The sequence below is a fragment of the Rattus norvegicus genome, chromosome 5 (assembly GCF_036323735.1).
Source record: "Rattus norvegicus strain BN/NHsdMcwi chromosome 5, GRCr8, whole genome shotgun sequence".
In the NCBI taxonomy this organism is placed as follows: Eukaryota; Metazoa; Chordata; class Mammalia; order Rodentia; family Muridae; genus Rattus; species Rattus norvegicus.
Genome location: NC_086023.1, coordinates 81917729 through 81935183, shown reverse-complemented (window position 1 = coordinate 81935183; position 17455 = coordinate 81917729). Strand labels below are relative to the sequence as shown.

At 48.9% G+C, this 17455-nt stretch overlaps 1 protein-coding gene across 13 annotated transcripts in view; it reads left to right on the top strand.

Moving 5' to 3' along the window:
* The first annotated feature begins 1783 nt into the window (after positions 1 to 1783).
* Whrn (whirlin) overlaps positions 1784 to 17455 on the top strand; it is an 89581-nt gene continuing 73909 nt past the window's right edge. For 11 of the 13 annotated variants that reach the window (XR_010066398.1, XM_039109876.2, XM_039109877.2 and 8 more), the window contains exon 1: positions 1784 to 9174. Coding sequence is in view for 12 of the 13 variants with exons in the window: in XM_039109876.2 (XP_038965804.1) it covers positions 8554 to 9174 (621 nt within the window). In the remaining variant the exon portion in view is untranslated. The remainder of the gene's footprint in view (positions 9175 to 17455) is intronic. The other 2 variants (NM_001389267.1, NM_181088.2) reach the window with 1 other exon arrangement.

Sequence of the window (17455 nt, the reverse complement as noted above, 5' to 3'; positions counted from 1 at the left end):
CACCTTCAAGGAAAGTGGATTCACAGCCAGCCAGGTGACCTTGGCTTTTGCTAAAATGCAAAAGCAATGGCCCTGAGCCTTCCTTCTCCTACTGACCAGCAAGGATTTCCATTGTCTCCACGGGCCACTCTTACCAGCGTCCTCACACAGTTCAAGGAAAACAACAACAACAACAACAACAACAACAAAAAATGTGTTTCTTCTGAACTCTGAAATAGGAACAATGTGATTCTGAGGTGTGTAACTGCGTTCTGCCTCCTGCTACAGAGCTTTTTAATTAGGCATCCTGAAGCCCCAGAGATCAGACTGTTCTCCTGTAATGGTGTGTTTCAGAAAAATCACTGCCATTGGATTACAGTCAAGAAAGGTTATTCAGCCATTAGGCACCTTTCAACAGTGCTGGGTGCGGGTGTTATTTACAGAGTGAGAAACAAGTGTGTCCTTCTCGAAGGTTACCAGTGGGGTGAGTTTAATGTGTGTTCTCCCACATCAGAGGACAGCCGTCAGTGATCACCTTCACACTGTCTGAGACAGGGTTTGCTTACCACTGCGTGAGCCAGACTAGTTACCCCCAAAAGCTTCTTAAGTGCCTCCTCTCTCTGCCTCCCATCTCCCTGATGGTGTGCACTAGGATCAAACATGCTTGAGCTATTGTACCTGGCTTTTATTGCTTTTACGTGTGTTCTGGAGATTTGAACTGGGGTCGTCAGACCTGTGGGGTAAGCATTTTACCCAATGAGCCGTCTCCGTAGGCCCCATGACTACTATTTATATGTCAGTCAACTAGATGGGAGTCTAGGAACAAGGGCTGGGGTTCTGCTCCCTTAGCCTCACGTAGTTTCCGATGCATACTAAGCACTAAATATTTAGTGAATGAAAAAGAAATATGATTTTTTAAGGTTAAAAAAAACCTGCGGTTTTAGAATTCTGAAACTCCATTTCCCATGACCTTCATGGAAAGTCAATGAGAATATCAAATTTCTAAGGGATAAAGAAGTGCAAGAGAGCAAGCATTCTTCTGTAACAGCGAGAGAGTCTTTGACACAATTTGCCAAGTACTTGGGGCACATGGGGCCCCCCTAAATGTAATAATGGTGTCTTCTGAGTGCCTTTGAAGACTGTCAAAGGCAAAGGCAGAAATCACAGGACCAGCAGAAAGGCAGCGAGGATCATTAGCTGCTATTTGAAAGCCAGAGGCAAAGAGACATTTAGAGCCTGGAACCAGTCAGAGAAAGCCATCAGTCAGCCATGGAACAAGGACAGAATTCCAAATTCACACAAGCTGAGCACCCCGGAATATACCTCTTGCCCCTCATTCCTCATCCTTCTCTCTTCCCTACTACCCCTCCCTTTCTCTGTTACCAAAGCAAAATATAGTTCTCAGGCTGTGGAGATGGCTCAGTGAAGTAAAGGCATCTGCCACCAATAATGACAGCCTGAGTTCTATCATCAGTACCCTCGTGGTACAAGGAGAAAACCAATTCCTGCAAGTTGTCCTCTCTCTCTCTCTCTCTCTCTCTCTCTCTCTCTCTCTCTCTCTCACACACACACACACACACACACACACACACACACACACACACACACATCAATTCTTGGAGCCAGGAAGGCCTCCAGATCACCATAAATGGGGAGATTGAGGCACCGAGGAAACAGGAATAGAGGATTTAGGCGCCAGTACATTTGTTCCCACGCACAGCGTTTACGATCAGAATCTCCTTAAGAAACAATAAGTTTCCCAAAGCATTGGTGAAGGAAGGAGACAATTATACACAAAGTAGGGTACCAAAGAGGTTTTGTTTTTAATACAGGATCTCACATATCCCAGGCTGGCCTTGAACCCATAATGTAGCTAAGGATGACCTTGAATTTATGTTCCTCACGCTTCCACTGCCTGATGCCTAGGATTATAGGCTTTTGCTATCGTACCTGGTTTATATGGCTCTGGGAATCAAGCCTAGGCAAGCGCTCTACCAATGGTGCTACATCCTCAGCCTGACTCCCTCGAGTTGCAAGCACAGGAACGGTTTTCTCTGAAGCCAGCCCTGTGCTAATTGTTTTACATGTGTTTGCTCCGTTAGCTTCCTAACTACCCCCTTTCCATATCCCTGCTTTTAGTTCACTCTCTTTTTCTGTAGGTGAAGAAGCCTAGGCTGGGAGAGATGTGATTTCTCCAAGGTTATATAACCAGGAGCCACTTTACTAGCTCTGGCTATGGTGCTGTTTGTGGTTTTGTGGTGCTGGAGTGAGTGGAGGAGCTGAGGCTCAGAGAAGGGGATTCTGGCTGGGACTCTCACTTTATAAGTCTCCACGTTCCTACCGTCACTTTGGACGTCCACAATCAACACACCGTGACTATCAGTTCCAGGAGGATAGGGACCACAGAGGTGTGACACCTATTGAATGCACAGAACAATGTCTAGTAGAGCAGAGGCACCGAAGACCATGGAGTTCCCATGCAGGGATGGATACCCGCATTGTGCCTGTTGAGATGGTGAACAAAGTGAGGACGTATCTGAACCTTGCCAGGTGGGAGTAAGTGTCCTGGTGTCACCAATTCATAATCCCCTGATTAAGGGAGCTCGTACAGACCTCGTGGCAGTGGGATTATAGAACAGCATGCATGATAAGGTCACTTTCCCTGCACTGCCTCCTTCCAGCTCACAAATTGGCTCCCTGGGATTTATTTTCGCTATCATGATAGTTTGCTATTTCCCCCAAAGCTAAGAGGAATGGGCACCAGTTCCATCGGCCATGCTACTACAAAGCACAGGGAGGCGCAGGGAGTGAGTCCGCAGACCTCAGAGAAACGGCTCGGTCTCAGCCCAGACACTCATCCTAGGGTCAGAGTAGTAATGATGAGGAAGAAGAAGGAATGAGGATGCCCTGGCGGCACAGAGCCTTCTGCACCCGTTCAAGATACTGTCCATTTACCTGCTAATTAAAGAGCTGTGCGGGAGGATGGGCAAGATAGCAGCCATCCCAGCCCCTTGGTTGTGTCTGTAAGATGAAGGCCAGGGGGAGGGAGGAAAGGAGTTACTCAGCAAGGAGGAGCACCTACCCTGTGTTTGCCCTTGGGCTGATAAAGGAGTTGTGCTCCCAGGTGGAAAGAGCTTTAACTGAGATGGATTCCGAGCATTGTGGGAGCTGACTTTGCATACATCAGCGCAATCAATGCCTGCAATAACACCGATGACAGCATCTTTGGCCCAACATTACAGATAAGGAAATTCAAGGGAGAAAGTTCTCCGAGGTTTGCCCAAGGTCGCGAAGGTAATAAAGCACAGAAATTTGAAGTTGCAGATCAGCTCCGTGCTCTGACACCTTCCTTACATGCAAGTCCCGTGAATCTCTGTGACCATGAATCACTCTTCTCAGACTATACCCAACGCAAGATAAACACCCGTCTCTCTCCTGTCATCGGCTGGTTTCGGTGCTTTCTCTTCTCTTTCCTCTCTCTTATCTCCCTGCACTTCCATCAATATTGTCAGTGTTATCTACCAGTCCTAGAGGAAACTGTTTCCCTTTTCTCTGCTGATATCATCCATTCCTACTGACATTTGCAGAAGAGGCAGGCTGTGGTCCTGCAGCACCAATGATAGCGCTGGTTGTTAATGTCCTTGCTGCCAGGAGTCTTCACACTGGGATGAGTTCCTCATGGCACCCAGCATCAAATAGCTTTGAGCCCCTGGGTCCAAGCTGAGAACACTGGAGGTCCCCCAAAACCCTCCGCACGGGGATCTCTTTCAATGATATTCTATTTACTAAGCCTCTACTCTGTCTTTATAGCATAAACTGTCAGCTTGCCAGTCAGGGATTTTGAGTTATTAACCTCTGAGTTCTCATCTCAAACCCTATAAAGAAAATATTCCCATTCGTGGAAGAAATGTGGTCCTTGACTGATCCCAGCAGGAATGATGGGCCAATCCGACATCTCTGAACCACGCATCTGGGAGACTCTACACTAGAGAGATTGTAAATGAAAGCTCTGGGATGGAGCTCTCCATGTCCAAAGCCTAACTCTCCATGTTGGTGCCCCTCTCATCCTGAGGATAGCTGCTTCCTGGCATCTCGACATCTTTTCTGTTCTACCAGGAAGAGGACGGCAGTGGTGGTGAAATCTCCTTGACTAGCTGGTAGAAGGAGAGAGTGAATAAAACATAGAACTGCTTAAAACAGACCCAGTCCAAAAAAAAAAAAAAAAACCAGCTATAGATAAGTCTGTATGTCCCATGGGAAATGCATCTCAAGTTAAATTAATCTCTATCACCTTCTAAGGAGACATTTCAGCGAATTAGAGGGAAGGAGAGAGGCTCCAAATAACTATGGAATAGAAAAGGGGTTTTAAAAAATTGCAATAAAAAGAGGGAGGAGGAAGTCACCAGTAATGCTCTGCCCTTCTGTGTCATATGCTTCATTGGATGCATAGGACACGAAGTGTGTAGCTTGCATTTAAAAATGTTGTGTCCTGAACCTGAAAAACGAATCCCACTGGCTCATGGTTTGAATAGCTAGCTCCGAGCTGATGGCACTATGTTGGGGTGTGGAGATTAGATAGAGACTTGGGAGGCTGGCCGGGTTGCGGGAGGCGGGGCGACTAGAGACAGCCTCTTGGAATCATATGGTTGGTCCCTGGTCACTTCTTGTCCTACTTTATTTCCTAGCCACTCATGTTGTGAATTCCTGGTGTCACTACTGTGATGGACTCAACTTTCTGGAACCATGGACCAAAAAAACAATACCACCACCCCACCACCCCAAAAGACACACAACTTGTTTTCGTCAGATATTTTGGTCACAGCAACACAGAAAGTGACTAAGAATCAAACAACGAACAAAAATCCAGCTCAACAACGAGTACATCTCAGCACCCATAAGTTGTGCTAAGCACAAAATGCAACACAATTCATTATTCTTTCTGCTATGTCTTTCCTGTTGCCTGAGTCCAGACTTCCAGAAACATCTGAACTAGAAGGGTTAGCTCAAGATGGTTATCAACAGTGAATAATTAAAAGTGGCCTCGGTGCTGGATGTGGTGCTGCTTTGAAGGTCGGAGCAGGTGGATTGTGAGTTCAAGGTCAGCCCGAGCTTCATATCAAGTTCCAGGATAGTCTGAACTACAAGGTGAGATCTTGTCTCAGAGAACCCTGACTTAGGGTATTGATCAGTAGTCTGAGGTCTTATTAAGCATGTGCACATGTTCGGTTAATTTCCTGCACTAGGGTGAAAGTAGCTTTAGGAAGTGGGGGAGCGGAGTCTGCAATTGCAGGAAAATACTGTTTTAGCTCTGAAGAGGGCAGTATGCAGCCAAGCCAAACAGGAACTCATGCTTTCTGTTTCATTCATTCAAGGGCCTGAAGGCAGGACAGCCCCCAGGAGTCCCAGCAGCTTGACTTTCTGAGAGCTTATTTCTTGAAAGACAAAACAACTTCACTCATGAAATAGGATTCTTGAGGTTTGAGCACAGCTACACACCGCCTCTCCGAGGGACACACTGCAAACTGATACGAAGGTGGTTATGCAAGATGGATGGGAAAGTTCCCATTCGTCCTTCCCCGAGTTCTCCCTCGCTCTGCTTTCTCTCAGAGCAACCTCTATGAAGTTAAACAATAGCATAGCCTCCCAGATGGTGTCCGATGTTTGCAGAAGAAAGTGTTTCCTTTTTTCCTAAGACTGTGGGCACAGAGGCTTCTGCTGCCTTAAGCAAAATAGTCTCCAAAAACATCCTTTGCACAGAAAGAGTGCTGGGAGTGGGGATCTTAGCTCCTGGGATGCATTTATCAAACCAATCACAGCAATTATAATTAGAACACAAACTAACTGAACGCTAAGCATGAAATACATTTGCAGAAAACCTGAACTGCATGCAATTAAGCCCTGTGTGGTGGCATTTCGAGGTATGTCATTAATACACGGGGCGGGGGGTTTGGACAGATTCTCCTCTTAAATACCTGGTTCTGGTTGCAGTAAAGACTTCAACTAGAGTTGACAAGGATGCATAGCACGGACTGCTACATGCAGAGCTGTAAGACAGATGTCAAAGGGTCACCCAACTGGCTACTTAAGACATCATTTTTGATGCCCTGTGAAATATGTTTCACTGGGCATCAATTCAACGCAGGTCTGTGTTAAGGGGAGAGCTTCAGGGAAAATAGAACTTTAATTCTTCGCCTCCGTTTTGGGAATGAATTAAACTGCAGTGTTAGAAATCTTCCCATGGCATCTCATTACTCAGAGAAAAAGAATATTTTTTAAAAATATTTTATCTATTTATTCACTTATTACGTGCTACAGGGTTTGTGCTACAGGGTTGCCACACGTGCCACCGGCACCTGTGAAGATTAGCAGACAGCTTGCTGGAGTTGGTTCTCTCCTTCCATCATGTGGGTTCCAGACATGGAAATCAGGTTGTCAGGCTTGGTGGCAAACATCTTTACCCACTGAACCATCTTTGCAGCCCAGACAGGCCATTCCTATTAGTCTCCTCTCCAGGCTGTGGACCATCTTGACACTCCTAATGCTTGTCTTTTGTTTTACCTTGACTTGCAAGGTCTTTCTTTTGCCAGACGAGGACTCTTTGAAGTCAGAGATTTTAACTCTTTATCCTGGGTCTCCAGCATCAGGCATACACTGCTTGGTTAAGCAACATAACAGGTGCTTGGAAAATGTCAAATGAAGAATGACCAAGCACACAGGTAAACAAGTAAGCAGGGAACAAGCTACCCCTCCTCAGCTAGCTCAAAGCCACTCCAGACAATCCTTCTTTCTCCTTTATTTCTCCCATGTCAGAGTCAGCCATTTCATCCCTGTGATGGCAACGGAGGGCAGTCTTAGGGAAAACAGCTTTTCAGAGAACACCTCTGGAGAGGCAATTCAGGATTAAAGAGATGCACATGACAAGTCGTGGTGACTATAGATCTTCTTAGAATACTTGCTTTGAATAGAAGCCCTGAATTTTTCCTGCGATCCTGTTAAGAAGAGTGGGTGTCCAATGACAGACTTCAGACCATGTCTTCTGGCATCTTTCCATATTAAAACAAAAATTTTTTTAGAAGAAAAGGCTGGATATAGAGTTGCCATGTAACCTTTGCCCAGTTCCCCCAGCGTGGCAGGACATTACTGTTGGTACAACTGACATTCTTACTTCAGACTTAATTTTTAATGCACCTGTGTGTGTTTACATCTTTAACATTTCTGGTAACAGCTCCTTGCTTTCCTCTACTCTGGAGACCACCCGAGGAAGGGGCCCAGGCTGATCTATCCCAGCCCAGGACTTGGCTCCTGCTGGCACCCGTGTGACTTATATTCTTCTCTTGTACAGTGCAGGTGACCGATAATCGTCCACGTACGCACTTAAACTTGTCAGCACGTGTGCAAGCGGCAGGAACAACATTTTAAGGCAGAAAAGTGAAGCATGAAGCATCTACTATTTTAGAGGCCAAAAGTTGGCCATTTTCCCCAATTGTGAATTGGCAAACAGGCTAATTGCTCCAAAGAGACCCTGGAACCGAGCTGTGATCGCCGGAAAGCGCAGTTTTTAGGACCCCATCTCTTCACCCCTAGGCTGAGGAAGTGGGAAGGCTCTTGCTGCTACCCCCACTTTCACCCCTTTCTTCCCTGGGGCCGGACTGTTTCACCCCGTCTCCAGGCAACAGCCAGGCGCGCCAGGCGGGACGTCATTTCCTGAAGAGCCCGCGGGGGGACGGGGCGGGGAGGGGGAAGGGCGAGGGGGCGGGGCCAAGTCCCGGCTGGCGACGGCGGCGGCGTCGGAACTCGCTGGAAGACTCGGCCCAGAGCCTCTCAACAGTTCGCAAAGTCCCAGCTCCCGGCCGCGTGGCTCCGTGTGCGCCCGGGCGGCGTTGGGGCGCGGGGGGCCCGGGCTGCTGCATGGTGGGCGGCCCGGGACATGCCCCGCACCCCCCGCCGGACGCCCGCTTGGCTCCTCTGGCTGCGACTGCTCCGGACTCTGAGACTAGATTGACCGGCGCCCTAACTTCCTTCTGACTTTGGGGTCCCCCAGCCCTAGAGGAACGGGCAGCTCGGCTGGGGGAGCCCCGGACATGGTGTGACGGGGCGGGCGGCGTGGCTGCGCCCCCCACTGCGGCCACGCGCGGTCCCCGCGCCTTCCGGCATGTAGCTGCTGTTCCCGCTCCCCCCGGCCTCCAGCCGCAGTCTCCACGACCTCCGGCCTCCAGGCACCAACTCTTTGTCCCCCAGGATCCTGCCGCGGTCCTCAGGATTGCAGCCGCCGTCTCTTCGTCCTCCGAATTCCAGTTTCACCTGCCTTCGCGCCCCTGGGACACCAGCCGCGGTCCCTGCCACCTCCCCAGGATCTAGCCACCGCTCCAGCTCACCCGTACCTCCCCAACCCACCCCGCAGCCGTCGTCTCCAGGCCAGTCTAGACTGCAGCCGCCGTCTCCGCGTCTACCCCAAACCCAGACTCCAGCCGTGACCTCCGCGCCCCGGGGAATCCAGCTGTCGCGCCGCTGGCCGCAGGTGCAGCAGCCGCCCCGCGCCGCGCGCCCCGAGTGCGGCCGGGCCTCGGCGGGGAGATGAACGCACAGCTGGACGGCCTGTCGGTGAGCTCGTCCTCCACCGGCTCGCTGGGCTCGGCGGCGGCGGCGGCGGGCGGCGGCGGGGGCGCGGGGCTGCGGCTGCTGTCTGCCAACGTGCGCCAGCTGCACCAGGCGCTCACGGCGCTGCTGAGCGAGCCCGAGCGGGAGCAGTTCACTCACTGCCTCAACGCGTACCACGCGCGCCGCAACGTCTTCGACCTGGTGCGCACCCTGCGCGTCCTGCTGGACAGCCCGGTCAAGCGGCGTCTGCTGCCCATGCTGCGTCTGGTCATCCCGCGCTCCGACCAGCTGCTCTTCGACCAGTACACGGCCGAGGGCCTCTACCTGCCCGCCACCACCCCCTATAGGCAGCCCGCCTGGGCCGCTCCCGACGGCGCGGGGCCCGGGGAGGTGCGGCTCGTGAGCCTGCGACGCGCCAAGGCCCACGAGGGCTTGGGCTTCAGCATCCGCGGGGGCTCGGAGCACGGCGTGGGCATCTACGTGTCTCTAGTGGAGCCAGGCTCCCTGGCAGAGAAGGAAGGGTTACGGGTCGGGGACCAGATTCTGCGCGTCAACGATAAATCTCTAGCCCGGGTGACCCACGCGGAGGCTGTCAAGGTAGGGCTGTTGGTTTATGGGAGTGTTAGAGGACAGTACAGGCAGTTTAGTACTGCTGTCGTTTATATCAAATCGCCTGACCTTTCTAATCTCCGTTGTTGGTTTGTTTGCCTCCCTGCCCCGATTTTAAGAGAAGGACATCTAATTTGTGGCACAGATAGGTGTTCTGAATAGGGAGGAAATGGTTATTCTTGCCTTGGGTGACCTAAAGGCTAAGGCGCGCACACAGTATCACATAAGCAAATGTCTGATCATAAAGTGTGAAAAGGGCAGTGGATCCTTAGAAGCGTTAGAAAAGAGACCCTGCTTGACATTGAGTAATTAACCCCCTCCCCCTTTATTGCTGCTGTGCTGTTCCCTGGATCCTGTAGGCTTTTTGCCTCTGAAAGAAGGTTCTGCCCTACTGCTATTGACCCAGGAGGAGTCTGGGTGACCACAGAGCTGGGGCTGATGCTGCTATTTGTGGGCTAGCTGGTGTATGCTGGAACAAGCCAGACAGAGAAGTGGCTCCTAACTTTGTTGCAAACTAGGCTTCACCCAGAACGTCAGAAATGAACCCACAGTCCCATGAAAGTGTGCACAGTTTTGCTTTGTTTTGTTTTTTTCATGTGTTTGTTAATTGAGAAAAATAACCTCACTACAACCAGCTAGTAGGAATTTAATCCTGCTGTCTGGAGGAGCATTCATGCTTGCTAATCTTATCGCCCGGGGTGAGTGAACGCCAGCCAGTTGGAGGATGAGCTACAGTGTTTGGTCCATGGGTGGATCCAAGGATCTTTCTCTCCTAAGTATTTAGCCTGAGCCCTACTGCCTATTAAACAAGGAGTGAGGAGTTTGAAGGAAAGGAACAGCAGCTCCTTACCCATCCTCTAGGGAGAAATGCCTCACCCTGGTTTGCCTTGATCTGTAGTGTGAGCCCCTCCCACCCCATTCTCTGGTCTCCTGGTCCACCTCACACAGTTGTGCCAAACAGGGTGCACTGGCTACTGGGAAACTCCTGGGCAGCAAAAGTCCTGGGCTGCTTCCTGTGTGGTGTTCAGTGACTCATGGCCAGGTGATTTAGGCTGACTGCTTGTGTGTGCACCTTGAATCCCACAATCTGTCTCTGACATTGGCTTGGCTCCTTTTCTTCTCTACTCAGAGATCCAGTTTATGGAGAAAGCCTAATGTCCTTTAATTATTCTGCGGGCCAGCAGAGAAAGCTCTTCGAGGGTTCCCCATTCTCTCTTGTCACTTCCCCAACATATTCTCTCTTCTTTATCTTGCATCCCATATATCTAAAAAGAGATAGTCCATTAGTGTGGTCCTAAGAGGTCCAAGTTCCCAAAATGATAAATTTATGCTCTAAATAGACTTGATCCAAGTGTCATTGGTAAACACGGATTCAAGTTTAGTGGCAATTTACAGAGCCTGGAGTCACTTAATCATCACTAGGTGAGAGACTGAAAAGGCCACCTGAACATGAGCAACACAGGCTCGTTTTTTCAGTTTACACCTCAGATCTGGCTGTAACATTCAGTTTCTGGCCTCAGAGAGGTCACTATCAGGACTGTATGCCTCAACTTCCCTAAGTGTTCCAGAGTGCTGCTGGGGTGAGGCTCAGGGGAACACCTAACACCACTCCTGTATTCTGCTTACAGAGGGACACTTCCACTCTCCCAGCATAGTTTAGGAAGCCTGCAATGGGACACATGCTGCGAGGCCGAATGGGATAAGAACAGGAGCATCCTTGAACTGTGACCTCTGCAACCTAGGAGCCTGCGTGCACTGAACTGACTCACAGGTCTTGTCTTCCTCCTGCTGTCTACTAAGTGCAGTGCTTCTGACCCAAGGGGGCCCCTCTTCTAACCAGTGTCAGACACATGATCTTAGGACCCTTCAGAAGCATCAGGCAAAATGAGTGTTGGATCATCCAAAACCCAAGTAACGAAGGGGACAGAATTTACAGTGGCAATATAGAACAGCAGACACCACTGGCAGGTGGCATCATGTGCACATGAACACCTGGAGAACTGGTGACATATTTGTACAAAATGCAGAAAGTCCCTTCTCTGAGATCCAGAAGGGGCTCCGATTACTCCCGGAGACACGAGTTGCCATCACCTGGGAAGTCTGTGTGTGGAGTCAGCGACAAGCTGTGGAACTCAGAGGGCTCCATGTTCAGAGGGCACTGGTGCTAGCTGCGCTCCGGGTTTCATGCAGTGTCCCTGAGTGTTCACAAGTGTCTTGTTTCTGACCCAGAATTCCCTCATCCTATTTAATAGAAGACTCCTTTTCAATTTAAAAAAAATCTATATTTTTCATTTATGATGCAGAAAGGAAGTGAACCTTAGAATGCTCCCAGAGGAGAGATTAATTCTATGTATGCATATACAACAGAAAGAGAATTCAATTAAAATAAACTCTTAAGAATCAAAGTGTTGGAGCACCTGGGCTTCAAAGAGGACCACAGCTTTTACATGAGGGATCAAGTAAACAAAGTTTACTCAGCTTCTTCCGCTGATAGATCTTACATCCACTGACATGAAAGCAATTTGCTGAGGATTTTATCCTGTGCTCCACAGGGTTCCCCTTCGGCTCCTAAAGTCTAGCTATCAAATCAGCAATGACAGGTCCAGATTAAGCAAGTCATTTACTGTTTAGAATTATGTTGAAATGTCTGATTTTTGAGAGAGGGGGGAAAAGCTATTTGGAATGAATAATATTCAAACTAGCAATTTAAAAGAAAAAGAATACCTTTCAAAGGTCTCCAGCCAAATACGTTAAATCAGTCAACCAAAGACGTTCATAGACTGCTTGATGCATTAAGTTCTGCTGCATGCTTGCCATGTGTGACCTTGGACGAGTCTCTGGTATTATCTGCTCCAGGCTAGATGAGTCTGGTGCTGTCTAAGGTCCTTCCCAGATCTGGAAGTCTGTATTTGGTTACCCAGAAGGAATGTCGACCATCTGATCTGCTGTGTTCTTGTTCTTTTGAAATTGCCTTCAATTAAGGCATAAAGAATTGGCTAAGGTTTGGGAGAAGGGAAGCTTGGCACTTCTGGGTAACTTTGTGCTAAATCAGGAGATCCATGTGTTACACACTGTACTGATGGGCCTGGCTGTCGTCTCTCACCCCCATCTCAACCCAAGAGCACCAGCCCTGGTGTGAGTCCAAAAGGAGTGGGAATCATCCGTAGGATTTGGACACACACAGCATCTTGGGATCACTGGAGATTAAGTCCACTCACCCACTGGCTTTTTCAGTCCCTTGTGGATATTGGCAGCAGCACTTAGGATGTCTGTGCACACTCACGAACACACATACGTACATGCAAGGATTGCTTCATAAAATTTAAACAACCTTCATGGCAGTCCCAGCATTCCCACAGGTAAATCTGAGTAGCAAATTAGAATCTGAACTGTTCCAGACATTAAGAAGTGTTTGTGGGCCCTTCCAATTAATTAGAGCTATCACTTTGCCCCTTCCTTTGCATAATAACCCAGGAGGAATCTGTCAAAATGAATGCAAGTTGCTACATTTGGTTCAGCGGGTTCAAAAAAATGACACAGTTGTCATTTTACATTGTCTTGGTTAGTGAAGCTACTATACACTGTTATCACTTCCAGACTTGGGTCTGAAGCCTGCTTTCTTGCACCTGCTCTTCCTGGGCTCCAGATGGAAACCATGGGCATACAAGCTCTCCTCCCTGCCCCTGCAACAATTCTTGGTTCTCAGGAATCCTGTCAACCATGACATGCAGAGTGTCCACTCTTCAGAAAGTCCTTGCTTGCCTCGTGGTCAGAGTTTAGTGCAGGCCCAGGAGAGGCTCTGTGTCTTTAACGCAGCCTTGTATATTTATTTGGCTCAGACCGACACTTGAGGCTTTAGAGAAGGACGCTTGTGTCAGGCAAATCCTCTTGCAGCCCGTTATTTGCTGTTAAACCAAAGAAACGTTTTTCCAGTACTGCCTTTGTATTGCAGCGTCGAAGGTCTGCTAGATTTCTTGTCTTCTGACTTGAAGCTGGACATGAAAGAGGTAGAGAACCAGCTTGCTACTTCTGTCATCCCCATCTGCTGACAACCCCAGGGCTGTTTATGAGTAGCCTCAGGCGCTCATTTGGATGGAGCTGCAGAGAGAAGTGTGGGGATCCCCCCACCCCATATCCTAGGCTTCTGTGTGTGCACCTCTGCCTGCCTCCAGCCACACACAGGAACACAGCCCCACATGCACCTGTCAAGTGCGGGCCAGTCATCCATGTGCTTTCCTGTCTGCTCATGCATGTCTCCTCGGATTCTTAACCTTCCCTCCATCCTGCAAAGTGCTTTGCATAGAAGCTGGCATTCGGAGGGGATTAGGGCTCCAACTGGCTTTGGAGCAAGGCTTTTTTATGGCTTTTGGTCCTCACTGCTTAGGCACATCACTTCAGCTCCCAGCCAGGGCCAGAGAATCTGATTAGAGGAAATGACATTAAATGGCTGGAAGGAGCTGGAGGCTGAAATACCAATCTTTGCACGCCCATTCCTTTTTTTTTTTTTCTTTCTCTTTAAACCCCCAATCGAGAATGCAAGCTGGAGTCTAAGCTCACACAGATGTCTAATTGTGCCACGGGGTGGGGGTGCATTCTAAAAGTTTCTGGAATGCAACATTTTCTTTTACTTTCACAGCCGGGCAGGTGCAGAGCAGGAAGCAGTCTTTCCAGGTATCAGCGGCAGACGGAGTGTCAAAGAACACGGACCTTGCTTTTGATTTCCTTATCTTTTTCTTTCTTTTTTTTTTTGAGATCAGATTTATGTGTAAGGGTGTGTGTGTGTGTGTGTGTGTGTGTGTGCGTGTGTGTGTGTGTGTGTGTGTGTGTGTGTGTGTGACAGACAGACAGACAGACGGATGGACGGAGGGGGAGGGAGCAGGCCAAGGTTGATATCAGGTGTCCTAGGGCTCTCTACCTTACTTTTTTGAGATAGGGTCTCTCAGTGAACAATTTGGGTAGACTGACTAGCCAGTGAGCCCCAGGAATCTGCATATTCCTCCTTCCCCCACTGCCCAGAGCTACAGTTACAGTTACAAATATTCACTGCACCACCTGGCTTTTTACCAGAAGGTGCTGGAGATCTGAAGGGTGCTGGGGATCTGAAGTGAGATCCTGATGTTTGTGCAGCTGGCACTTGACTTGCTAAGCCACTTCCCCGACCCTTGAGAGCATTTCTAAGTTTAGAGCCAAACTGAGCAAGAGCAAGAGGGAGATGCCTTGTGCGTGCCCCGCCCCCAACCATTTACAGCCTCCCCCAGGTTGCATCTCTACTGGGGTGAACTTGTTACAGTTGCTAGGTATGTCTCTCCAAGGCCTCATCCTGCAGAGCTGAGCTGGCATTCTCTACAGTGCCACCTTGGCTTTACCAGATCATGTCTGCAGTGTGCAGGTGTTTTGGCCCTCCTGAACCATTTCATTGCCTCCAGGGGACGGAAGATCACGGTCAAGGAGACTCCTGACTGGAAGCTAACCTGGGGGCTATGTAGTCAGCATCCTGGAAGGCAATTCGAGAATCCCTCTGAGAGGCAGACAGATGTCTTAACTTGAGCCTGACAATGGGGACCATTTGAAAGTTACTCAGAGACACTTACCTCAAAGCAAAGTGACCTGTTTCTGCCCATCTCACTGTTCATTTAGACACATTTGTCCACCTATTCTTGGAGCTACAAACCTGTGACTTTGGGAGTCACAGAGGAGTAGAACAAAACCCCTGCCCTTAGCGTGTCAAGTATCAGGGCACAGTTCCAGTGGCATCCACAGGTCCCCAAGGATTTCCAGTTTGTGACATCCTGGTGCCTTTGCATCCTTGCCACCACCTTGAAAGCAGTACTCTCACCCCATGCCATCTATCTAACCCTTGATCTTCTTTTGGTTCCTGTCAGCACATCTGTCACCACAGATAGGCAGTTCCTTATGTTTGCCAACCACCCACCTCCCCACCTCATAAAAGCTTTGCGACAGCCAATACTGACTGTTGTGTTCGTTCCCATAGCCCCAGTGCACCTCCAGTGGCTCCCTGTAGGCACATCAATAAATGAGTGACCATTTACTGGATGACTAGAATGATGTCCTGGTCCTGACTGGTAAGGATTCCCTCATTCCTGAGCGTGAAATCTAAGGAAGTCCATGTGTAGACACTGGATGGAAACCCAAGGGAAGCCTTGGGTGAACTGTTGTGTGTGCTTTGCATGATGTTGACTGAACCACGGTCATGGAATGGTGAAATGAGCATAGAACTTCTTCCACCTGCCTCCTTCTGAGATGGTTCTGGATATCTGGCAAAGGACTGGTGAAGACACCTTCTACTTCTATTTCATTTAAAGACTTTAAAAAGCCATAGTATATGTCTGAGGAGGCAACAGCTCCCCCCCCCTTCTGTGGCCCACATCCACTCTGTGAGACCCTGTTGGCAAGTCAGTTTATCACTTTGCTCTTCATTTTGAAGCCACATTTCCAGAAGTGAGTTATTTCAGCAGTGTGATTGTGTCTGGGGTTCCAAAATAGAATCGTTTATGCATTCCCATGCAATCAATGAGCCAATTTGGGGTGAGGTTCATCTGGCTTTGGGGCTTTTATTAAAGCAATTTTAAGCTTCAGGAAGCCCCAGCATGCACCAGGCTAGGCCTCCGGTAACCACGCCTGCCCTTCAACTCAGCATCCGTCAAGAACGTAGAAGGGAATCTGTTTCTTTTCTTTTCCAGCCCCAGTACCTTTGCCTCCTTCTCCGTTGAGAATTCCTGTTCCTTCTGCTAAATTGGCTGTGGCTGAACTTCCGCTGGCAGCCAACTTCCCTCCCCACCTGACTTTGCTAATATCAGCATCCTCTTGACTCAGAACGCAAAGCAAATATGTCAGCCTTCCCCCATGTAGTCCCAAGATGGCCTTGCTTCTGGGTTTGAAAGCTGCAGGCTGCAAAAAGGGACATAGAAAAGTGGTGTTAGAAAGGGCACTTGCAGCCAGGTATGATGGCACATGCCCAGAACCAATTCTCTAGGAGGGCAAGGCAGGGTCATGTATTTAAGGCCAGCCTGAACTGTATGGAAAGATTCCAAATAAACACGTAATAAATAAATATATAAATAAGCAAGCAAACTAACTAACTGGTAGGAAAAGGGGGTTTTTATAATTATCTAGAGTTTGCTGCTAACTTGTTAATTCACAAATGTTAGCTTTAAGTCAGAGTTAGAACTGATAAAGTCCCCAGGCAAGTCACACCCACACTGAAGTTTGGGACATCCTGCTTTGCTTCAGGAGTCCCCTCCTCTTAACAACATTTATCCACACACACAGGCTTACCCAGAGGTGCTGTATTCAGTTGGTAGAGGGCTTGTCCCATATACTTGAAGTCCTGATTTCAGTCCACAGGAGCAAGTAAACTGTGTGTGGTGGTAGAAACCTATAGATAGGTCCAGCATTGGAGAAATTGAGGCAGGAGAATCAGAAATTCAAGGTTATCCAGGCTACATATGGAGTTCTCTAATTCCTGGGCTATAGGAGACCTTATCTCAAAAGCAAATGACAAGTCGGGCCTACCCAGTCCCTGTTATAAGCCCCGCCCAACCCCAATGCCCCCTTTGAACATCATCCCTGTGTATAAGGTAAGCTGACATATGAGGCCTAAGGGAAAGCGGTCTGTAGATGGGCGTTTGGAGATGGGTCTGGAGTCACCTGTTAGTGTTCCTTAGCTGTGATCTTGGGCAGGCCTCCTTGTCTCTCTATGACTCAGATATCCCCAATACTAACTATAACTCACTCCTCACAAGTACACCATTATTCTTCCATCATCATTGCATAGTCAAAGTTTGGAAAAAATCTGGCATGGATGGCCCACTGCAAGCACCACAGTGGAAAATATCGTCAGTGGCTCTAATGTGGCTTTGAAAAACCTTTTCGTGTGCCTACTTAATTATTTGGGTTCTGTTGCTTGTTTGCTTTGCTTTGCTTTTAAGTCTTATGGGAAGGAACATAGCGGGACGGGGGCCTGTGCGGTTGCTCGGTTGCTCGTAGCTGCTTGAATTGCAGAGTCATGTGCAGAGTGCAGTCGGCGTCTCCACATTCCTTCTAAATGCAATGACTCCTATCCGGCTTTTCGTATCTACAATTTTGCTTTATAGCCACAAGAAAGCTCCGTGGATAAATGGAACTGGGTGTTGCCACCTGCCTTTTGATTATTTTTGTGAGAGGCCTTAAATAATGGGAGGCTGATGAGACCGATGCTTACGTGCGTGGCCCAGCAGCCCAGAGAGGCCAGCCTTGTCCCTGGTCTTCT